General features: G+C 50.3%; 1 protein-coding gene across 2 annotated transcripts in view; it reads right to left on the reverse strand.

The window, feature by feature from the left end:
- fes (FES proto-oncogene, tyrosine kinase) overlaps positions 1-24,370 on the reverse strand; it is a 48,702-nt gene that overhangs the window by 9,273 nt on the left and 15,059 nt on the right. For both annotated transcript variants that reach the window (XM_052042625.1, XM_052042624.1), the window contains exons 2-15: positions 21,072-21,305; positions 18,916-19,089; positions 14,984-15,080; positions 14,288-14,471; positions 9,575-9,712; positions 8,732-8,851; positions 7,319-7,441; positions 6,124-6,310; positions 5,421-5,498; positions 4,676-4,885; positions 2,558-2,680; positions 2,158-2,211; positions 900-1,018; positions 693-787 (exon numbers count right to left, since the gene is read on the reverse strand). In XM_052042625.1, the coding sequence (XP_051898585.1) occupies positions 693-787; positions 900-1,018; positions 2,158-2,211; positions 2,558-2,680; positions 4,676-4,885; positions 5,421-5,498; positions 6,124-6,310; positions 7,319-7,441; positions 8,732-8,851; positions 9,575-9,712; positions 14,288-14,471; positions 14,984-15,080; positions 18,916-19,089; positions 21,072-21,296 (1,927 nt within the window). In that variant the 5' untranslated portion in view covers positions 21,297-21,305. The remainder of the gene's footprint in view (positions 1-692; positions 788-899; positions 1,019-2,157; positions 2,212-2,557; positions 2,681-4,675; positions 4,886-5,420; positions 5,499-6,123; positions 6,311-7,318; positions 7,442-8,731; positions 8,852-9,574; positions 9,713-14,287; positions 14,472-14,983; positions 15,081-18,915; positions 19,090-21,071; positions 21,306-24,370) is intronic.

The raw sequence follows: 24,370 nt of genomic DNA on the forward strand, positions 1-24,370 counted from the left end.
AAAAAAAACATGCAAGGTGTCCCGAATGGAGGTGGGGAGGGACTGGACCAGTGGGGTGAAGTCCAGGTGAAAGGTCTCAACTTTGCAATGTCAACCATCTATTTCCCTCCACAGACACTGCCTGACCTGCTGAGTTCCTCCAGCATCGTGTTTGTTGCTCAGAATAGCGAGTGACTTGGAGGGGAACCTGCAGGCAGCTGAGTTCTCCGAGGCTTCCTCCTGGTGCGAGCAGAGTGGACATCAGCCGCTTGTCCAAAGTCCAAGGAACGGGGTTCAGGTTGTGTAGTGGGGCCTCCCACCTCCTCCTGAGCTCCCAGCTGAATGAAATGGTCATAGAACATAGAAAACCTACAGCACAATTCAGGCCCTTCGGCCCACAAACATGTCCCTACCTTAGAAATTACTAGGCTTACCCATAGCCCTCTATTTTTCTCAGCTCCATATACCTATCCAAAAGTCTCTTAAAAGACCCTATCGTATCCGCCTCCACCATTGTTGCCGGCAGCCCAATTCCACACACTCACCACTCTCTGAGTAAAACACTTACCCCTGACATCGCCTCTGTACCTACTCCCCAGCACCTTAAACCTGTGTCCTCTTGTGGCACGGTCAGTGCTGGGACCAAGACGGACAGGGTTTACCTATCCCACCTTTCCCTCCACAGGCCCACACCTCAGCCCCCAGCACCTCACCTTGCACCAGCTCCATGATGATGTAGATCGGCTGCTTCTGGGTGCAGACACCGATCAGCCGGACGATGTTCGGGTGGTCGTACTGCTTCAGGATCCTGGAAGACAAAACCCGGGGACAACCTTAAATGAGCTGCCTCTCCTGAGCGTCCCTGATGTGTCCGAGCATCGTCTCTGGCCCCTGTTCACCAGTGGCTGCCCAATCCTGACCTGGCCTCCATGAGGAACTTGTTCTTCTGCTCAGCCGGCAGGTTCTCACGGCACATCTTGACGGCTACCAGAGTGTTGTCATTCCTCATCCTCCCGCTGAACACCTCACCAAAGTTGCCCTGCGGAGGGAAGAGTGGCACAGGTGAGGAGATGCCAGCCACTCTCCACGTCCCCAATCTACACCCCCACCCTGCCCCACAATCAGCAACATCACATCCCCCTGTTACATCGCTTCAGTCCCACAGCACAGCAGCCGTCCCAGGCACGGCAGAGTGACATCAGGCGCCCAACACCGGCTGCACGGTGACCAAAGCTCAGACAGGCAGGGAATGGGTCAGGCAGGGAACTCAGGGAGAGAGTTAGAGGGAGCCCCAGGGTTTACAGAGAGGGGGATTGACTAGGACAGGGAGCCCCAGGGTTTAGAGAGAGCAGGAGTCAGACAGGGAGCTCTGGTGTTTAGAGAGAGCCGGAGTGGGTCAGACAGGGAGCTGTGAGCCGGGGCCCAGGCAGCTGAAGGCACAGATGCAAGTGGTGGAGCGGTTAATTCAAGGATGAACAAGAGGCCAGGACTGGAGGTCAGACATCCTGGGGCTGTCGGCTTGTTGGAGATTACTTCCACAGAAACAGAAAATGCTAGAAAAACTCAGCAGGTCAGGCAGCATCCGTGGGAAGAGGAACAGTCACCATTTAGACCCAAAACATTACCTCGCTCCCCACAGATGCTGCCTGACCTGCTGAGTTTTTCCAGCATTTTCTGTTTTTGTTTCAGATTTCCAGCATCCGCAGGTTTCAGATTTTCATTTGCTGAAGAGATTCCAGAGACGGGAAGGGTGAGACTTTAAGGGTTTGAGAACAAGGGCGACAAGTTTATCTGAGGTGTGGTCAGACTGGGAACGTGTGCAGGTCAGAGAGCACCAGGGGTGAGGGCAGCAGTCTATGGCAGGTCTCTGCCAACCCACAGCAATGGGGAAGGGAGGGGAGGGGAGGAGGGCTGAAGGTGTTGAGGAGTGAGTGTATTTATTGGGCTACAGTACAGTTCCACACCACCAACTACTCCACTCACCCAAGTGGTCTCAGGTCAGCCTGGACATTGAGCTCCAGCAGCACTTCGACCACTGAAGGCATCACTCCCCGTCTGAACAACTGGAACTCCCTCTGGTTAAAGGGAGGAAGTCCTGAATATGGATTACACACATTATGTTGGGCGAGAGGGGATTCTGTGCAAACACTTCCTGCACAAGCAGCTCCTGGCACTTACCCGGCCGATCTGATCCCCGATTAGAACATCCTCGTGGTCCAGAACCCACTTGTCCTAGAAAATAACACAGCATCAACTCAACACTGAGTGTCTGTGAGCTATTTAACTGTAGACACCATCACAGAGAGAGTTCAAGAAAGAGACAGAGAGTGCGAGAGAGAAAGAGAGAGTGTGAACGTGAAAAAATGCACAAGTGAGCCAGCTAGAAAGAGAGCAATGTACTCCAAGACAGAATAGATTGGGAGAAAGAAACTTACTAGAGAAGGGGTGAGAAAAAGAGGACGAGAACAAACATGAGGTGAAAAGGTGAAAGCGAGAAAGGGTGCGAAGCACAGAGTGTGTAGGAGAGCAGAGGAACGTCTGGGAAAAGTCGTCACGGGCGGACAATGTTATCGGGCACCTTAACAATGGGCTTGATCAAGGTAGCTCCGGTTTTCTTGGTGATGGGTTGCCCAGTCTTCAAGAGGTTGTCGATGAGCAGAGGGATTGTGGGAAAACCGTCACCATCAAACCGATACTGCGACTGTTGAGAAACGAGAGGTGAAAAGGCTGAGATACTCGTGGCTCTTCCTCTAACATGGAACAGCAGCACTGAAGCTGCCAACCAACGTGCCCTAGTTCACAGAGGATTATCTTACCCTGGAGAAACACAGCAAAAAATGCTGCAGCTTCTGCTACGGTGGGACACAGTGTGTACTGCTCGACATGCATGGTGCTTTGTAACCTGGAGTTCTCTGCATAACAACAAGTTGGGTACAGTGTGTCACGCTGTCCTGTCTCACTGTACACACAACACATTATACACAGTACATTCCATCTGACACACCACCAGTGTCTAACAGAGAAACTGACCAATGCTGTGACGGCAATTCCGCTGGTCAGGGCTTCTATTGTTCGACTGGGCTTCAGTCTCCGAGTGCCCCACCTGACCCAGCCTGCCCACTCCCAATCTTGCCGACTGATGGTGCAGACTCACTGGGTCAGTTTCATGTGCCCAATGAGAAGCAGAAAATGCTGGACACACTCGGCAGGTCTTCGACCTGAACCGTTAGCTCTGCTTCTCTCCGGGGAAGTGGGTCAAGGAACGGCAGATGGAATTTAACTGGGACAAGTGTTGGATTTTGTAAGTTAAACCAGTGCAGGACTTGCACAGTAAATGGCGGAGCCCTGGAGAGTGCTGTAGAACAGAGATACCAAGGGGCACAGGTACACAGTTCTCTGAAAGTGGCAACCTGGGTAGACATGGTGGTAAAGGGCACACTTGTCTTCATCGGACAGGCATCAAGTACAAGAGTTGGGACATCATGTTGCAACCGTACAAGACGTTGGTGAGACCACACTTGGAATACTCTGTGCGTTTCTGGTCACCCAGCTATAGGAAAGATATCGTTAAGCTGGGAAAGCTTCAGAAAAGATTCACGAGGATGTTGCCAGGACTGGAGGGATTGAGTCATAAGGAGAGGCTGGACAGGCTGGGACTTTTTCCCCCTGGAGCGAAGGAGGCTGAGGGGTGGCCTTCAGAGGTTTCTAAAATCATGAGGAGCATGGATAAAGTGGACGGTTGCAGTCTTTTCTTGCGGGAGGGTCATCGAAGACTAGAGGACACAGGTTTCAGGTGAGAGGGGAAAGGTTTAGAAGGGACCTGAGGGGCAACATTTTCACCCAGAGGGTGGTGGGAATGTGGACTGAGCTGCCAGAGGAAGCTGTAGAGGTGGGGACAACTACAAATATTAAAATATAGTTGGACAGGTTCATGGACAGAGAAGGTAGAGGGAGATGGGCCAAACAAGGGCAAACGGGATTAGGGCAGGTCGATATAAAGAGACTATTAGTGGTTTCTCGCCAGCCCGCATAATTAGGGGGAACGTAAATTAGTGAGGGTGAGATAATGAATGCTATGGGATAGAGGATTTTGTATTACTGAGTATCATGGTTACGTAATATGTAATGAAATAGGGGAATGTCTATTAATGGGGATTAAACATAGAGATACGTAATATTAATGGTGTATTGTTGATGGGGATTAAGCATTATGTGTATGATGGGGATATATCTATTAGGGTCATATTAATCACAATAGATAGTGGATATTACATAGTATGGGGCTTAATCATCAATATGGTCAGCACGGACGAATTGGGCCGAAGGGCCTGTTTCTGTGCAGTATAACTCCACGACTGAGTGTTTCTAACATTTTCTGCTTTATTTCAGGTTTACAGCATCTGCAGTTTAAAAAAAAATCTTCAAGCACCCAATATGAGGCTATCCTCACAGAGCACCTCATCGGACCATTTCAGCCAATGGCGTCCTGGGCGAACTCTGACAAGCAGGTGACCTCCAGCAATGAGGGAAGAGGTCCCCGGAGGAGAAATCCCCCTCCCTCTCTCCCCCACCGATGACTGCTTGCCCTCCAACCCAGGAACGCTGAGTATCATTACATCTCCTCTCACACAGCGACGGACGGGGATGATAAAACCGCAGACGAGCACAGATCCCACGGTCAGTCTCTGAGACTTACGTCTGTGTGTTGAATGATGAAATGGCGACACTGCCCCGCGGACATCACGGACAGAACGTACTCCCCCTTGTTCTGGCTCTCTCGCACCAGGAAGTCCCCCTCAGTGGTCAGGAGTTGCAGGGTTTCCATCCGGGGGATGGCACCGTGGTACCAGGCCTGCTGGCTCAGCGGCTTCTGGACAGCTGGCACAATGGGCAACAGCGGAGGCAGCTGGAGGAGGCACAACACACTGCGTGAGGACCGCTTCAACCCCACCCCCACCCCGGAGCCCCTCCCGCAAACTTCCAAGCCAGGAAGGCATCCACAGGGGAGTGGAGGATGCAGAGGAGACCCTCACGGAGGCATGGGACAACGGATCGGATGGTCACCTTGGGGAACCAGGTGGGGGTGGCATTACTGTCAGCCAGTACACTCCAAAGCAGGGTGAGGGATGGACCCAGGCAGGGATCCACAGCTTAGGCACACAGCCACCTGTGTCCCGAGCACAGGGAGCATTTTCGCTCCAGATTGAACTCCACGTGCTCAAGCAACAGACTCTTCCCAATCACAACAGGCCAGCCAGTGGCTTGTTCTGGGAAGCTGATTCAGTTGAAGTATAACCCACTGCAGCTTGGGGTTGGGGGGTGGGGGGGTGCCAGGCCATTCAGCCCATCTGGTCTGTTCCTTCACATCACAGCTCGATTCCATCTCCCATCACTCTCAAAAACCCGAGGAGAACGCGTGGGAGGGAGTGGGCATCACTTACACTGAACTTGGGCTTGAAGAGCCCTGAGATGTGGTTCTTCAGCGATTCCAGGGTCATGGGTCGGACCCCATCCTTTCCCTGGGGACAAGAGACAAACCAGGTCAAAACTCCCCAAGGACAGCGGCCGGTGTGGTAAATGTCTGTGGTGGTGATCAGGGGCTTTGGGGGTGGGCGAGGTGGTTATGGATGGGTTGGGGTGTTAGCAATTTGCACCATGCTCCCCCTCGGTCTTCAAAAGCAATGGGTGGGGAATGGAAGGGTGGAGGGTTTCTGATGGTGAAGCTGCTCCAGGTGAAGCTACTTCTGCAGTCCCACCGAACAGGCAACACAGAATTATACCACACCGAGCTGTGAGCGTCTCCGAGCCCCACCCACCAACCCCCCATCAACCTTCCACCCCTACGAGCCCCCATCAACCCCCATCTCCCTTCTCCACTAGCCCCCATCTCCCCATCAACCCCATCTCCCCCAACCCCCATCTCCCCAATCAACCGCCATCTCTGCCAGCCCCCATCTCCCCCCCACCAGCCCCCATCTCCCCTTCTCCGTCAGCCCCATCTCCCCCATCTTCCCACCAGCCCCCAACTGCCCCCTCCCCCCAGCCCCCTCGGGTGCCTGTCCAGTGTCCCTATTACGCGGCCCCGCTGCCTGCCCAGGGTGCCCGTTCCGTGGCCCTGCTGCCTGTCTGCCAGTGGTGCCTCACCGCTGAGGTGATGGAGTAGCGGTCGTCGTCCATGCCCAGGGCTGGCGGGGGTTCCTTGTCCCCCAGCTCCTTCAGCTTGTGGACCAGCAGCTGCCTCTGGCCCTCCAGCCGTGCCCTGCTCAACAGCAGTGCCCGCACCTGCTGGTGACTCTCCTCCAGAGCACACTTCTTGCTGAAGACGTAGACGCTGCCAGGGCAAGGGGAAGAAAGAACACGTCAGAAGGAGAGGAAGCCGCTCTGCCCCTCCATCCTGCTGCTATCCTCCAAGCCCACGGCTGATCCTGGGCTTCCAGTTCCTCACCCCATCCCCAACGTCCAAAAATCCCACCAGTCTCATCATCAGTGGAGCACCAACTGCCCTCGGGGGACAGAATTCCAAGGATTCACCAACTGAGCAAGGATGTTCCTCCTCGTCTCCATCCTGACTGGCTGACCCCCAGCCCTGAGTCTGCGCTCCCATCTCCCAGCCCTCCACCCCTCTCAATGAGGTGGCGTGTTCTAGACTGCGGTGGGTGTGGGCCCTCCTGTCCAGCGGTGGAGTCTGAGATGTGGCTGACTGAAGGTCGCCTTGGATGAGGAATTGAAAAGCTGGGCACTCGATGCAGAAGAGATCCTGGCGGTCTCTTCAGTCTGAGCCCTGGATGGTTGGTCTACACAACACACTGGCCATAGAAACTTGGAGAGCTGCTGCCTCACAGCCCCAGGGACCCCGGCTCAATCCCGACCTCTGGCACTGTCTGTGTGGAGCTTGCATGTCCTCTCTGGAACTGCGTGGGTTTCTCCCAGGGGCTCCGGTTTCCTCTCATATCCCAAAGACGTGTGGGTTGGCAGTAAATTAACAACTATTCATTGCCCCCAGTGAGCAGATGAGTGGTAGAATCTGGGGGGAGGGAGGGGAGTTGATGAGAATGGTGGGGAGAGCAGAAGCAGGACTAGTGTAGGATTGGTGGAAATGGGCATTTGATGGTCAGTACAGACTCTGTCAGTCTACAGGAGTAGTGAGGGGGAGTGAGGCAAACAGGAGGCAAGTGGCTGACGATGGGGAGTGTGGTGGAGGAGATCTTCTAGAACAGTGAGGGTTTATCTATAAAACATGATGGGCTGCTCACACCCTCTGGCTGTTTCCTGTCACCATTTAATGTCCCTGAGAATCAGTAATGTTAAGCCCGGGCCCTCGCTTGGCTGTGCTGCTCACCGTGACCGGAAGCCAGCGGACTGCTCCTCCGCGCTTATTTCTATGGAGATCTGTCTGCTGGTTGCCTGTCGGTTGTCGATGGTCTCTGTCAGAGACTGCAGCTCCTCCTCGATGGACGTTAGACTGAGGGGAACATGGGGACATCAGTCCACGCAACTGTGGCCAAAGGTTCATCGGAAACAGGCTGGGCATCGAGGTGAGCACAGTGCAGCTCACAATCCTGTCTGGATAGCGCAATCCAGCCTGAAGATATCACGGTCCGCATTGTGGACGAAGTGGTCTCATGCAGGTAACACGGTCTCAACATGGACTCAAATCCGACAGTTATACAGCACAGAAACAGGCCCTTTGCCCACTGCTTCGATGTCAACCTTTTTGCCCATCTATACTCATCACATCTGCCTGCACTAGGTCTGTATCCTTCTATGCTTTGCCTATTTACTTGCCTGTTTAAACGTTGTTAAACATAGTAAATGTATCTGATTCTGCCACGTCCTCTGGCAGCACCGTCTGTCAACCGCTCTCCGTGTGGAAAAGTTTCCTCCCAGATCCCCTTTAAAACTCCTTCCTCTCACCTGAAACCCATGCCCTCTCGTTTTTGACACCCCTACCACAGGAAAAACATTCTGACCATCTACCCTATCCATGCCTCTTATAATTTTATACACCTCCGTCAGGTCATCCCTCAGCCTCCTGCAGTCCAGCAACAACAAGCCCAGCCTGTCCAATCAGAACTAAAGTCCCTCAGTCCAGGCAACACCCCAGTGAATCTCCTCTGTACTCTCTCCAGCACAACCACATCCTTATCATCATTCAGTGACCACAACTGCACAAAATACTCCAAGTGTGGTCTTACCGGTGTTTTGTGAAGTTGCAACATAACGTCCCAGCTTTTATATTCTATGCCCTGACCAATGAAGGCAAGCATGCCATATACCTTCTTCACCACCCTACCAACCCATGTTGCCACTTTCAGGGAACTACGTACTTGAACCCCAAGATCTCTCTGTTCATTAACGTTCCTCAGTGCCCTAGCATTTACTGTATTTGTCCCACCCCCAAAATGCATCACCTCACACTTGTTGGGATTAAATTCCACCTGTGCACGCTCCACCCAACTTCCCATCTGACCAATATCCTGCAGTAGCCTCAGACAACTTTCCTCAATCTCCAACTGTCGTGGTCCACAATGTGCCGACTTGGTCCCAGTGTGGATGACACAGACCGCACCTGACACCTCCATCCATACCGCACACAACAGTGATAAAGAATCCAAACTCTATTACAAATTCAAGAGAACAGGCACATCCACGAGTGACCAAATACACTGGTGTGATTTAACACATTTGTGGCCACACATGTTCAGACATGAACACATACCAATGACATGCATGGGCAGCTGCACACACTCACCTGTGCTGCACCGATTCGATGGTCAGGTCGTTGACCTGTAACTCCCCCACTTGCAAGTCGTCCAAGTCCTCCAGGAGGCTGGTGTCAAAGGTGACGAGCGGGGGCACCTCGGTCACTGACCTGTCGGGGACACGGAGGGTCAGAGTGAGGGGCGGTGGCGACGCCCCGGAGCTTCACACCAGCTGTCTAGTCAGAGCCCTCTCCTGGCCAAAGTTCCCCAGCCACAGTCCAGCCCCACCTCTGCCAGGCAGGCTGAAGCTGCTGGGAACACCAGTGGGTGAACGGTGCCCTGGACAGCAACTTCCCTTCAACCAGTCAGTTCTTGAACCAACCAGAAAAACCCTAATCACCGGAGGTTAGCAACACTATGACCACTTTAATCACTTTGCACGATGGACTTTTGTTTTATTCTAATTGTGTTCTTTCTTATAAAAATTGTACATAATTTATGGTTTTCTTGTGAACGCTGCTTATCTGATGCCATGTGTCTGTGGTGCTGCTGCAAGTAAGTTTCTCATTGCACCTGTGCACACATGGACGTGCACATGACAATAAACTCGACTTTGAACTTGATTTTGGATTGGGGTGAGGCAAGATTCCGGGTCACGTTGAGTATTAACCTACACAGCTGTGATGCATTCCATGGTCAAATTGCCCGTGTCTGGGCTCCTACACTGGGTAACGAAGGTGGGAACCCGTGCATTTTCGGGAGAGAGTGGGGTGGGGGAATCTATTTTAACTAAATGCACAGTTTTCACAAAGGATGCGGACCCGGAACACGTCCCATGCCTGGGTCCATTGGCTGGAGCAGGAGGGCACGTGAGGACGGTGATGGTCACACACCTGTTCTGCTCAATGAAGCTGTTGTACTCTCTGTGTGGGTCAATGGCTTCAATAGCGTTGCTGATCTCCCGGTGAACCGTCACCACTTCCTCCTGCACCAGGCTCGTCAGCTCATGGTATTCCTGCAAAATGTCCTTGCTGTGGGAAAATGAGGAAGACAAATGGGAAGACCGGCATCAGTGGCCTGGACACAGCTCGAAGCAACCCCTTTGTCCTCCCACAGCACGGGCTGCCCGCTACAGTCAGTGTCCGACTGGTAAATTGTGGAGCTATCCAAAGCAAAAAACCGCAGATGATGGAAATCTGAAACAAAAGCAGAGACTACTGGAAACACTTAGAAGGCTCAGGAAATTCAGCACGTTCTCAGTGACTCCTACCAATTTTTAAATATGCACCATTGATAGCATCCTGTCCGGACGCATTGCAGCTTGGTACAGCAACCGCTTTGCCCAAGACCACAAGAAATTGCAAAGAGTTGTGAACACAGCTCAGTCTATCACGCAAACCAGCCTCCCCTCTATTGACTGTCTACACTTCCCACAGCCTCGGGAAAACAGCCAACATAATCAAGGACCCCTCCCACCCCGGTCATTCTCTCTTCTCCCCTCCCCCATCGGGCAGAAAATACAAAAGCTGGAGAACACGTACCACCAGGCTCAAGGACAGCTTCTATCCCGCTGTTATCAAACTCCTGAGCAGTGTTCTCACATGCTAAGAGATGAACTCTTGATCTCTCAATCTACCTCCATATGGCCTTTGCACTTTATTTGTCAACCTGCACTGCACTTTCTCTGTAAATGCAACATTATATTCTGCATTGTTTCCTTCTTACAACCTTGATGTAATAGTGTAAGATAAGATATCTTTATTAGTCACATGTACATTGAAACACACAGTGAAATACTTCTTTTGCATAGAGTGTTCTGAGGGCAGCCCACAAGTGTCGCCACGCTTCCGGCACCAACATAGCATGCCCACAACTTCCTAACATGTATGTCTTTGGAATGTGGGAGGAAACCGGAGCACCCGGAGGAAACCCACACAGTCACGGGGAGAACGTACAAACTCCTTCCAGACAGCAGCTGGAATCGAACCTGGGTCGCTGGCGCTGTAATAGCGTTACGCTAACCACTACACTACTGTGCCTGACCGGTATGGCATGATCTGACAGGTTGGCACGCAAACAAAAGCTTTTTGCTGTTTATCAGTACATGTGACAACAACAATAAACCAACCAGATCAGGTGGCGCCTGTGGAGGGAGAATCAGAGTTAATGTTCCAGGTCAATGAGCTTTCATCGGAGCTGGGAAAAATAAGAGAAAAAAACTTGTTTTAAGTTTCAGAGAAAGGGGGGAGGCTCCCTGCCCTTGGAGGACTGACCATCAGCCACACTATAAGGGCAGCTGATGGCCACACTAACTGTTCACAAAATCACCCAACTCAATCTCCACTCTGACACTTCCTCCAGTGGATGAGATCAGACTGTGAGACCAGCATCCAATGTACTTCCTCCTCTCCCACCCGAGAGGTTACTGAGAGGGTAGTGGGTGGAGCGTTGTAGCTGATGAAGGTGATAGGTGTGTGGAGGTTGTTACCTGACCTCCACCTCAATCAGGGCCTCTCCCCCCACCCCCTCCCAGTTCCTATTGACATCGCTCTCCCAACACCCACACTCAAGAACTCACAAACACACACCCCACAAACATACATAGGTAGGCCTGGTGGTGTAGCGGTTAGCGTAACGCTTTACAGTGCCAGTGACCTGGCTTCAAATCCAGCTGCTGTCTGTAAGGAGTTTGTACGTTCTCCCTGTGTCTGCGTGGGTTTCCTCCGGGTGCTCCGGTTTCCTCCCACATTCCAACGACGTACAGGTTAGGAAGTTGTGGGCATGCTATGTTGGTGTCAGAAGCGTGGCGACACTTGCGGACTGCCCCCAGAACACTCTATGCAAAAGATGCATTTCACTGTGTATTTCAATGTACATGTGACTAATAAAGATCTTATCTTTTTTATATGCAACACACATATAAGGGCAACACACAAACAAACACAGAACACACTTGGGAACACTGGGGATTAGGTTACTGTCCAATCGCTGGGAGTCACGGACAACAAATGGATCCCAGTACTGGTTCGCAAAGGGAGAGAGGGATAACGATCAGCCTGGTCCAGCAGAGAGAGCTCAGTGATTGGGCCAGTGTGGAGCCCAGCCACAGACTGTGGGTTCAATCCCCACCCAGAGACCCGAGAGGAAAACCCAGGCTCTGTGCAGGACTGAGGGGCTGCTGCACTGTCAGGGGAGTTGGTCTTTGGGTGAGCTATTAAACTCAAGCCCCAATTTAACTTCAGGCAGGTGTAAAAGATCCAATTTTCCACTGTTTCAACAACAAGAGACCCTCCCAGTATCCCAGTCACCATATTTTTGAGTCACTGTTGAATCTGGGGTCTTGCTGTACATACATCAGCTGGTCACATTTCTTCCCGGATAACAATGACCATGTCCACTTGGTTTGAAGCACCTGGTAATGAGCCAAGGTTGTGAAAGGCGTGGGATACACGGAGTCAGTTCAGGGACCTGAAATGTTAGCTTTGTTTCTCTCTCCACAGGTGCTGCCTGACCTGCTGGGTGTTCCAGCATCCCTATTTTAATGCTGCAGAAATGGACGTCTGTCTCTGAATGGAGACACTGGAGACCACAGATGCTGGAATCTGAGCAACAAACAATGTGCTGGAGGAACTCAGGCTTATGTCGGGTTTCGACCTGAAATATCGACAGTTTCTTTCCTCCACAGATGCTGCTCGACCCGCTGAGCTGCTCCAGCACAGTGTCCGTCTCTGAGTATCTGAAGGTGCAGATCGAGCTCCCCTACCACCCCGGTAAGCTGCAGTGGTCTCAGGCTACTCGGCACTAGGATTCCCAAACACACTTGGACACAAGACTTTCACCCACAGGCAGCAGCTCCGGGGTTAACCCTTTCTGCAGAAACAATGGACTTTAATCACCATTTACAACACGTGGGTACAAGAGCAGACTGACTGGAGTCAGGAGCACAGGTGGTAGGGGCCCGAGCTCAAACTGCTCGCGGCCACTGTGGACGAGATCTCCTCAGTATCCTCACAGAAATATTTCATAAATAAGAATAGGCCACAAAACTAAAGAGCTCGCAAATGTCTTTTCTGAAAAAAATGTTAATCAACAGGATGTGGCTGTTGCTGACAAACTTGGACTGATAGCGAAAGGCCTCCGTTAGAAGTGTCTGCCCAACAAATGCAGTGTTAATAACCCTTAAAATAATCCCAGCCGTTATGCAGGGGAAGGGAACCAAGGCAGACCTGAGATATCGATCAGCTACAGCTCACGTTCAAATTCATTTCACCAGCAGCAACAAAGCAGCAGAGACACAAGGAGCAGGAGCACCCACATGGATCAGCATGTCTCACAAACTGCTGGGTCCTCTCACGTATTAAACACCCCAGCCTCCCTGTTACACCCTCAGGGAAACTCAATGCACATCCCCCCGCTCAACATCACTGTCCCTGCCCTCGGCGTGTGTGATGGGACGGTGCGGAGGGAGCTTCACTCTGTGTTGACCCTGGGAATGTGTGATGGGACGGTGCGGAGGGAACTTCACCGTGTCTGACCCCAAGAGTGTGTGATGGGACGGTGCGGAGGGAGCTTCACTCTGTGTTGACCCTGGGAATGTGTGATGGGACGGTGCGGAGGGAACTTCACCCTGTGTCTGACCCCAAGAGTGTGTGATGGGACGGTGCGGAGGGAGCTTCACTCTGTGTTGACCCTGGGAATGTGTGATGGGACGGTGCGGAGGGAACTTCACCCTGTGTCTGACCCCAAGAGTGTGTGATGGGATGGTGCGGAGGGAGCTTCACTCTGTGTTGACCCTGGGAATGTGTGATGGGACTGTGCGGAGGGAGCTTCACTCTGTGTTGACCCTGGGAATGTGTGATGGGACGGTGCGGAGGGAACTTCACCCTGTGTCTGACCCCAAGAGTGTGTGATGGAACGGTGCAGAGGGAGCTTCACTCTGTGTCTTACCCCGGGAGTGTGTGATGGGACAGTGTAGAGGGACCTTCACTCTGTGTCTGACCTGTGCCCCTGTACTGGGAGTGTGATATGGATAGTGTAAAGAGAGCTTTACTCTCTGTCTATCCAGTGCTGTCACTACACTGGGAGTGTGTGATGGGACAGTGTAGAGGGAGCTTGACTTCTAGATGTAAAATGTTTGCTTTGACCTTTATGCCCAAGTTCCCAATTTTGGGTATTTTTGTTTGTGTTTTTTTTATTTTAAAACAACTTCATTAACAGTAACTCAGTAAAGAACTGGAAGTGTCCTGTGGACATGCTGCACTCCAGGCCCTTTGGCACCCACAGGTTGTGGAATGGCTGAAACAAACTGGAGAGACGTGCAGTCTCTCTCTAGGGATATTGTGTATGTAACTCAGGAGAGGGGCAGGCAGTTGGAATGGATGGAATGCTGTTCCTGCCTGGGGAGCATTTAATGAGCCAGTGCAGGGAGAACTCTACGTACCGAACCTGTGCCCTGGGAGTGTGGGCGGTGGCTGCTGAAGTGAAAACTAGTTCCAGTACCTCCCAACCATAAGCCAGGAGCCATTGGATGCTGTAGTTTGGGATCCTCCCTGTTTCTTGCAGCGTCGTTGGTCAGACTGAACATTGCACACTGGGATCGTACTTACAGGATGTGAACCATCTCCTCGTGCAGCTCCTGCAGAGCGTCCAGCAACCCCGGTAACTCCTGCTGGTAATACTGCTGGTGGTGGACCTCGGCTGAGCGGACAGCCAGGACGTACTGGTTGTGGAGGATGTGCATTTTCATGGTGGCCTTGACGTACTTGTCTTTCATTTTGTCCCGCTCCCTGTCTAATTTTGAAAAGAAATTTGTGTAATCAGATCCTGCTGAGCCTGGGGAGAAAAATCTGAGCTCAGTCCAGGACAGAGCACCAGATCATCAGACAGCAACCCCTCTCAACCCAGAGTCTCTTAGCCCAGAGTCCAAGATTCCAAACCCAAGTGTCACAGACAGGAATACATTTCAGTAAGGAACTTATATTTAACATAGTAAAGCTTCCCAGGTGCTTCACGGAATATCAGATATTATGTGAGATGGGAATATCAGGATAGGCAAACATTTGCTTGGCCCCAAGAGTGAAGGGTTCACTGGTCAGAGTTCCCATTGTTGTGTTCTCAGGATGATTGGTTCAATGGTGACATTTCCAAGTGCGTGCCCCCAAGGAGTGAAAAGTTTACTGGTGAGATTTCACTGTATCGGGTCCCTAGGAGTGAATGGTTCACTGGTCAGCGTTCCTAGTGTCATGGCCCCCAGGAGTTTATGGAGATTGTTCTTCTCTCTGCCTCCTCTCTCTCACACTCACCTTTACTGGCCTCGTGAAATTTCTTCTTTGCTGCACTCACTTCCTTGGCGTGCTGCCGATATTGTGACTTCAATTTCTCAATTTCACTCTGTGTGTTCTGTAAATCAGAGCATCACAGTTTAAACACAAGAATTCACAACAGGTAGCCAAAAGTGGCCTTGAGAAGATGCACACACTTTTAGGGAACCAAAGCCAGTATTTTTATTGGAGACACAAGAAATTCTGCAGATGCTGGAATCTGGAGCAATACACAAAAAGTGCCAGAGGGACTCAGCAGGTCAGGCAGCATCTGATGAAGTCCTGATGAAGGGTCTTGACCCAAAATGTCGACTGTTTATTTCCCTTCATAGATGCTGCCTGACCTGCTGAGTTCCTCCAGCACTTTTTATGTATTGCTCCAGTATTTTTATTGGCAACACAGGTGAACGTCAAGAACTTTTAGTGGGTACATCATTAAAGGTGTGCAGATTAAGAGGATGAGTTACAGTACAAGATTGAGAAAGGGCTGTGCTGTTGAAATGAGGGGGAGTGAGGGAGGTGAAACACCATGAAGAAATTGAGTAACAAGAGTCCAGATGAAGGGTCTCAGCCCTAAACATCAGCTGACCATTTCCCTCCACAGATGCTGCCTGACCCGCTGAGTTCCTCCAGCAGTGTGTTTATTTCCTCATTAAGCAATGTTAGTGTACGACAGAATAAAATAACAATGTTAACAGCTGAGTTAGCATGGGTAGTGGTGGGAAAAACCAGATGGGCAAGTGCTTGGTCTGAGAGTGTGTCCATGGGCAGTGGGTGGGCAGAGCAGGTATGGGTCCAGGGGTGAGCAGACCACGTGATGGGGACAATGTCCATGGAATGTGGGAGAAGAATCAGTGGGATCCAGTCTGTTTCATTCACATGGCTCCTGCTGAGGATACTGGTCCTCCAAGGGAATTGTGGCCAGCATTCAATAGCAGGGTTATGAAAGCCTCCGTTTACTATTGAAGCAATTACAAAGCAGGTATCGAGGCACAGGAGAACCAGGGGAGGGTCAGCAGGAAACTCGTCAAAGGGGGTAATGGAAAACCCATTCACCTTTGGGAGGGCAAGATGAAAGAAAGTGGAGAAATGGGGGTGACTGAAGATGGCAGAGAGCCAGCCGTGGGATCGGTGAGAGAGCTCCATCCAAGAGTCAACACAGGTACGCTGGGCTGAACTGCCTTGGTGTTTGGAAGGTCATAACAAACAAGATGCTGGAGGAACTCAGCAGGTCAGGCAGCACCTGTGGAGGGAAATAGACAGTCGATATTTCAGGTCGAGACCCTTCACCTGGACTGAAAGATAGAGGGGAGAGAGGCAGTATAGAGAGGTGAGGGGAAGGGTGGAGCCAGATCTGCAGTCTCTTGTGTCTCTGGATTGAAACATAATGTTCATCTTTGTTGAATGGGATTGGTCTAAACCTGCTCTCTGTGATGGCGTAACCTCCAGTTTATGGTTTGTTCCGTGTAACAATATCTGCCCTTAAAGAGACTAATCGAATTATCCTAATTGGCATACTTGGGAATACAACACCTCGACAAACTGGTTTTAAAACTGGTTCTGTTTACGACTGTAACTAAAGCAGTCAGGCTGCCACTGGGATAGCGTGTAGGGAAGGGTGTGTCAGTAATACCACAAAACCCCTCCACCCAGACCACAACTCATAGTTTCCTGGAGCATTTACAAAAGCTGGAGAATTTAACAGGAAACAAGAATTCCTCAATAAACAAACAGTGAAATGAATTAGTCAAAGGTTACTGCAGCCAGGTGGAGTTGTAGTAACAGGGGTAGAGGCAGGAATCAGTGGGGAAGGCTCAGATTATGATTCACGCAGATGCCTACGCCTACAGTGGGAAAGACACCAGGTTGGAGCCTTGGAACCTGGATACCAGGGAATAGGGTGCCAATGCTCCAGGGCTGTTCTGGTCACCAGTCCTCAGCTGGAGCCAAACCCAGGAGGCCTCAGGGTGATTTAATACTTTAAGTTCCTTTGTCTTTGAGTTCTGGTTTACTCATTCCAAAAGAACATCAGAGGTGGGCAGCCTGGTATGCAGTGGGTAGTGCTGGTCCCTCACAGCCCCAGTGACCAAGGTTCAATCATGGCCTCTGGTGCTATGTGTGTGTGTGTGTACACGGAGTTTGCACGTTCTCCCTGTGATTGCGTGGGTTTTCCAGGTGATCCAGTTTCCTCTCACATCCCACAGACGTGCAGGTTGATGGGTTAATTGACTGCTGTAAATTCTGGGCAATGAAAGAGTCAGAGTGCAGGTGTGAGAGAAAATAAGTTGCAGTGGTCCAGGGAAATGAGGAGGGGGGATGGGACTGTTCCTCGAGAAGCCAGTGTGAACCCTGATGGACCGAATGGCCTCTTTCCATGTCATTATAAGACAAGAAAAAGACGGCTGCTTTACTATCAAGAGCATCCAGCTGGGTAGCAAAAGCTTTGAGACACAAGAGAGACTGCAGACACTGGAATCTGGAGCAACACACGTGGTGCTGGAGGAACTCAGCAGGGCAGGCAGCGTCCATGGAGGGAAACAAGACAATCAAAGTCAAATTTTTCTGATTGGCCCTGAAAAGGCAGGGAGCCTTGATGATTGGCATGCTGGGTGACCAATGGCAGGAAGGCAATGTGTAACTGACAAAAACTACTGAAAATATCACAAATTCAGATTGGTGAAGTATTGTTGGGCAAGTGTATTGGGTCCCAGATCACAGGGAGATTGATGGGAAACAGGTCAGTGTACAGGGAAAGTGCGTGGTCTCTGTGGACAGGCAGCAGTGTACATTGGGTAGATGTGGGTGATCATTGTGGGGAAATCGGAGATCTGTTTACTGCATGTGGAGTATACACAGGTACTCGAGGATGCAGGTCAGTGTTCTGGTAGTGCGTTTGGGGCACTGAGTGTATGATTTGTGTTCTGAAAGTGGATATGGTGGATTGTTGTCAGTATATATGGGGGAAATTGAGGATTCATACTCTGTAGAGGAACTAGCATACAGGTTTTCACACCAGTAGTGGGTATGCGGACAATCAGGGATGAGGGTCAGCGCACTGGGAGTGTATATAAGTGATCAGGGATACAATCAGCGTACTGGGAGTGCATGTGTGAGTTTATAATACGTGACAGAATACTGAGAGTATGTATGGGTGATCACGGATACACGTCAATGTCATGGAACTGTACACAGGAAACTGTGGGCAGAGGTGACTATCATGTGTATACTGGGGATCAGTGTACCAGGAGTATGTGCAGAAAGAATCAGGGATATGGTTTGTGTACTGGGACTTTATATTTAGGATCGGGGACAGCTCATGTACCTGAAGTGTAGACAAAGGAATTAGGGACAAAGGTCAGTGTACTGGGAGTGCGTATGTGGGATTAGGAATACAGATTAGTGTATAGGGAGTGTTTATGGGGATACAGGTTTGTGTACTAGGACTGTATATGGCTAGTTGTGCAGCGTGCACTGGGGGCGTACATGAAGGATGGGGGATAAAGATCAGTGTACCAGGAAGGTATATGGGGAAAGAGGGATTCAGGTTTGTGTACTGGAACTGCACGAGGGATTGGAAATGCTGCTCTGTGTGTTCTGAGAACACACAGCGACTTGGGATACAAGTTTGTGTAGCTAAGTGTACACAGAAAATATCCGAGAGAAGTCAGTGTATTTGGAGTCTATTTGTGGGATCAGGGATTCCAGTCAGGTTTGTACACTGGGAGCATTCAGTTGCAATTCTAAGCAAACCAATCGCAACAAAACTACCTGCACAACCCAAGGAGACATCGCTGTTGGGAGAAGGAAGACTGAAGGTAAACGTGGGAGCAGGGGGTGGGGGGGGAGGTGTTGGAGGTTTTCCAGGATGGGCTTTCCCAGCGTGTGGCCAATGGGATGCATCTCCTGTCTGATACCTTCAGCACTTCCTGATTGATGTGCTGCCACTGCTCGCTGTAGCTCTTCTTCAGCAGCTGCTTGTCACGGATCAGAAGGGCCAGCTTGTTCAGCGGCCCTGAGCTCAGGTCTTCCGAATGCTTCCTCATCACCCGACTCAACACCTCCGTCTGATTCACAATCGTCGCCCAGGACTGCAACAACAAACGGGAAGTTTTCAAACAATATCTGTTGTCACACCTCACAGCAACGTCCTGACACGTGAAGAGTTTAAAATCCTCCTCACAAAGACGTGACTGAGTGGAAAGTTCAGCAGAGGCAGCCTCAGTTAAAATGGAGCTCCACTCTGTGTTTAACCTACGCTGTCCCTGGCCTGGCACTGTGTGATGGGGCAGCGAGGAGGGAGCCTTATTTAACCTGTTTTTCTTCCAGCCCTTGTTGATCCTGTCCTGAGATAGTGTGGCAGGACAGTATAGGGGGAGTTTTACTCGATATCTAACCTTTGCTGCCCCTGACCCTGATGTGTGACAGCATTAGTTGTTTTTCTTTAAAGTTAGTCATCGCTGGTATACTTTCTTTTTAATGTAGTTTCCCAGTCTCTTGGGTAGAGAGTTCCAAAGGTTAACTTCCCTCTTTGTGAAGAAATTTCTCTTCATCTATGTCTGGTATTGTGATTTTGACACTGTGAACCCTGAGAAACAGTAACTCAGCATCTACCCTGTCACGCCCTGAAGTATTCTGCACTTTTCAATGTGAAGTCTTCTTTTGTACCCTCTCTTTCTGCCTCGATGTTCTTTTCATAAAGATATGGACAGTTTTCCAAGTCTACTCCAACCAAGTTTCAGCATTTCACATCCACTCTGCCAAGAGCATACAGCTCCCTATTTCTCAATGCAACCCATACTGGGCTACTTTGACAGGACCTAGCTGTGCTTGTAGCTAACAGCCAGGTTCAGCAAGCAGTTAGGAAGGCACGTGGTACCTTGATCTTTATTACAAGAGCAATTGAGTACAAGAGTAAAGATAGTCACTTGATGGCCGGCATGGACATGTTGGGCTGAAGGGCCTGTTTCTGTGCTGCATGATGCTAACCTTATTACAATTATACCTCGGTGAGACCACACCTGGGGTATTGTGTACAATTTTGGTCTTCCTACCTAAAGAAAAGAGGAGATACTTTTGTTGGGGTGAGTACAACAAAGGTTTACTAGACTGGATCCCGGGACAGTGGGTTTGTCAAATGAAGAGACATTGAGTAGACTAGGCCTGTATTTTCCAGAGTGTAGAAGAATGAAAAGAGATGCCAATGAAACTTGCAAAAATCTTTAAGGACAAAGCAGGGAGGGTGTTTCCCCAGCTGAGGAGTCAAGAACCTGGAGTCACAACCACCAAATAAAGGGGAACCACTTAGGATGGAGATAAAGAAAAGAATTCTTCACACAGAGTGTGGTGAGTCTTTGGGGATCATCTTCCCCAGAGACTTGGGGAGTTTCAGTCACTGACTCATTCAAAACAGGAATCAGTAAGATTTGAGGTTGAGGATCGGGCAGGAATTGGCGCTGAGGGAGATCAGCCACGGTCCTGATGAATGGTGGAGCAGATCAGAGGTCCACGTGGCCAATCCTGCTCCTGATCCTCGCGTTTTCATGACAGGCTCAACTCACAGCAGAGGAAATAGATGAAGGTGACCTTTCAATGACGAACGTTATAAATGACCAACTGATCCGTTTCAGAGATGCTGGTTGAAGGATGAACATTGGCCAGGGAAAACTCTACTCCAAATCAGTCCCTCTGACTTTTCAATCAGAAGTCTTATACCCACAAATTAACAATTTACCTTAAGGACTGTCCACTCGACAGTTCAGAACAATATCAGTACTGCCCCTCCCACGACGCAGTGCTCCCTCGGCACCACCCCTCCCACGATGCAGTGCTCCCTCGGCACTGCCCCTCCCACGATGCGGTGCTCCCTCCATACCACCCCTCCCTCAGCACCACCCCTCCCACGGTGTGGCGCTCCCTCAGCACCACCCCTCCCCTCAGCACAGTGCTGGGACAGTCAGTCTGACCTTTTACGTTCTGTGCCTAGGGTGCAGGGCTGCCTCTGGGCCTGGCTGTGGTCTGTGGGACTTGGTACCACCACAGCAGTGACTCTGTCCCTGGGCTCCCTGCCTACCTTGTTGAGCTGGCTGATGTAATCACCCCCTCCTGCCTGAAGGCTGCTCTCCTGCCTCTCCGCTTGCGAGAACATCTGGTGGAGTAAGCCGGAGTACTCCTTGTCGCTCCGCACGCGATTAGTCATCCATTTCTTCATCACGTCCATCAGCCGGAGCTCCGAGTCCTGCAGCCGCAGCAGGATGGTGTGGCTCTGCGGGCACCACAGGTCCGAGCTGAAGCCCATTGTCTGCACCTTCGCCAATGGGAGGAAGGAAATGGGTTAAACAACGGAGGGCAGGACACAGGCCAAGTTCCGAGCACAAAATTCTCGGCCCTCAATCCCAACGCAGCACTGAGGGCTGTTGTGCTCCTCTGACAGTGCAGCACTGTTTCGTTCTCTCTTCTCCCCTCTTGCATCAGGTAAAAGATAGAGGAGCCTGAGGGCACTTACCACCAGGCTCGAGGACAGCTTCTACCCCGCTGTGATAAGACTATTGAACGGTTCCCTTATACAATGAGATGGACTCTGACCTCACGATCTACCTTGTTGTGACCTTACACCTTATTGCACTGCACTTTCTCTGTAGCTGTGACACTTTACTCTGTACTGTTATTGTTTTTACCTGTACTACATCAATGCACTCTGTACTAACTCAATGTAACTGCACTGTGTAATGAATTGACCTGTACGATCAGTATGCAAGACAGTAATAAACCAATACCAGTATGGCCCTTTCGGTGGTGCAACCCTCCTGCAGTACTGCCCCTGCAACAGTGCAGCATTCCCCCATAGTGCAGCTCTCCATCAGTACTGTCCGTCTCCAACCCTCCTTCACCGCTGCTCCTCCAACAGTACGGAACTTCCCCCAGCATTGCCCCTCCCACTGTGCAGTGTTCCCTCAGCACCGTCCCTCCCATCACGCGGAGTTCCCTCAGTGCTGCCTTTCAACAGTGGAGCACACCCTCAGTCCTGCTCACTGAGTTTACCACTGAGTTGAGGTCAGATGTAACACAGCTCAAGTGTCTCCCCTGTGGCAATGAAGTGACATCAAAGGTGAGATTCTGGGTGAGGAGTTGTCTTCAATGGGTTTTTGCATCAACATATTGTTAGAATTAATGCCACCATTTACACAAAATCTAACCACAGATCCGTTTGGTTTACCAGGATGCTGCCTAAATTAGAGGGCACATGCTAAGAGGAGAGATCAGACAAACTTGGGTTGTTTTTTCTGGAGTGCCAGAGGCTGAGGGGAGACCTGATAGAAGTTTATAAAACCATGAGAGGCGTAGATACACAGCCAGTATTTTTCCCAGTAATGTCTAATACTAGAGGGCAATGTGCTGCCTGGGTTGGTGGTGGAGGCAAGTTAAGAGGCTCTTAGATGGGCACAAGAATGTGCAGAGAATGGAGGGATGTGGAGATTGAGCAGGCAGAAGGGATTAGTTTAGTTTGGCATTTAATTACTAGTTTCATTAATTCAGCACAACATGGTGGACCGAAGGGCCTGTTCCTGTGCTGTACTGTTCCATGTTTGATGTAAAATCATTTCCAACCAGTTTCTGCTCCATTCTCCAACACTGTGAAAATACACCGACCCCAACAGGCGTCTCCGGGGATAGCCCGGAGTGATCTCACAATCTCATCGCCTGACCTGCGGCTCAAGGACCAGGCGAGGCAAATCCTCACTTTTAAAGTCATCCCTCAAGGCACACGTTCAGATCTGCTGTCCATACAACCCACCTGCAGCTTTACAGGTTTGTTTTAAGCTAAATGTTTTCCCCTTAAATCTGCTTAAAAAATTATTGATTTTTTTTATTCATATCAATAAAATTCCATATCAGCAGTGTATTTTGTTATCAGAATTGTGCACTTTCTTCAGGGTGTGCTTGTAAATGTGGACAAAGTGCAGAGACCACAGCTTGACCCTTCACTGACTCACCAGGCATCTGTGGAAGATCCCAGAGGAGCTGAGAAAGAGGCAGCAGAAGGGCATCACCCCTGATCTTCCCAAGTTATTTCAAAATCTGAAGACAAGTTGAGATAATATGGCAGATGCATGACTGATGCAGATTAAGAAATTGGAAAGGGTGCAAGAAAAGATTTACCAGGGTGTTACAGAGACTAGAGGGTTTGCATCATAAGACATAGGAGCAGAATGAGGCCATTTGGCCCATTGAGTCTGCTCTGCCATTCGATCGTGGCTGATTTATTTTTCCCTCTCAACCCCATTCTCCTGCTTCTCCCCGTAACCTTTGACACCCTTACTAATCAAGAACCTACCAGCCTCTGCTTTAAATACACCCAATGACTTGGTCTCCACAGCCGTCTGTGGCAATGAATTCCACAGATCCACCGCCCTTTGGCAAAAGAAATTCCTCCTCATTTCTCTTCTAAAGGGACGTCCTTCTATTCTGAGGCTGTGCCCTCTGGTCTTAGATTCTCCCACTGATGGAAACATCCTCTCCACGTCCACTCTATCCAGGCCTTTCAATGTCCGGTAGGTTTCAATGCGATCCCCCCTCATCCTTCTAAACTCCAGTGAGTACAGACCCAGCGTCAACAAACACTCCTCATATGTTAACCCTTTCATTCTTGGGATCATTCTCATAAATCTCCTCCGGACCCTCTCCAATGCCAGCACATCCTTCGTTAGATACAGGGCCCAAAATTGCTCACAATACTCCAAATGTGGTCTGACCAATGCCTTATAAAGCCTCAGCATTACATCCTTGCTTTTATATTCCAGTCCTCTCGAAATGAATGCTAACATTGCATTTGCCTTCCTTACTACCGATTCAACCTGCAAGTTAACCTTCCAAGTCCCTTTGCACTTCCGATTTCAGAATTCGCTCCCCGTTTAGAAAATAGTCTACGCCTTTATTCCTTCTACCAAAGTTCACAACCGTACATTTCCCTGCGCTATATTCCATCTGCCACTTCCTTGTCCATTCTCCCAACTTATTCAATTCCTCTGCAGACTCCCTGCTTCCTCAACACCACCTGCCCGTCCACAATCTCTTCAGCTCCCTCTTTCAGAGCCCTGGGGTGTAGTCCATCCAGTCCAGGTGATTTATCTACCTTCAGACCTTTCAGCTTTCCAAGCACCTTCTCCCTAGTAGTAGCGACTAGACTCACTTCTGCCCCCCGACTCCCTCGAGTTTCTGGGATTTTGCTGGTGTCTTCCACAGTGAAGACTGATGAAAAATATTTATTCCTTTTTTCCACCATTGTTACCCATTACTACCTCCACTGGGTCATTTTCCAGTGGTCCGATGTCCACTCATGCCTCTTTTTTACTCTTTATACATCTGAAAAAA

This window comes from Pristis pectinata, chromosome 32 (genome assembly GCF_009764475.1).
Source record: "Pristis pectinata isolate sPriPec2 chromosome 32, sPriPec2.1.pri, whole genome shotgun sequence".
In the NCBI taxonomy this organism is placed as follows: domain Eukaryota; kingdom Metazoa; phylum Chordata; class Chondrichthyes; order Rhinopristiformes; family Pristidae; genus Pristis; species Pristis pectinata.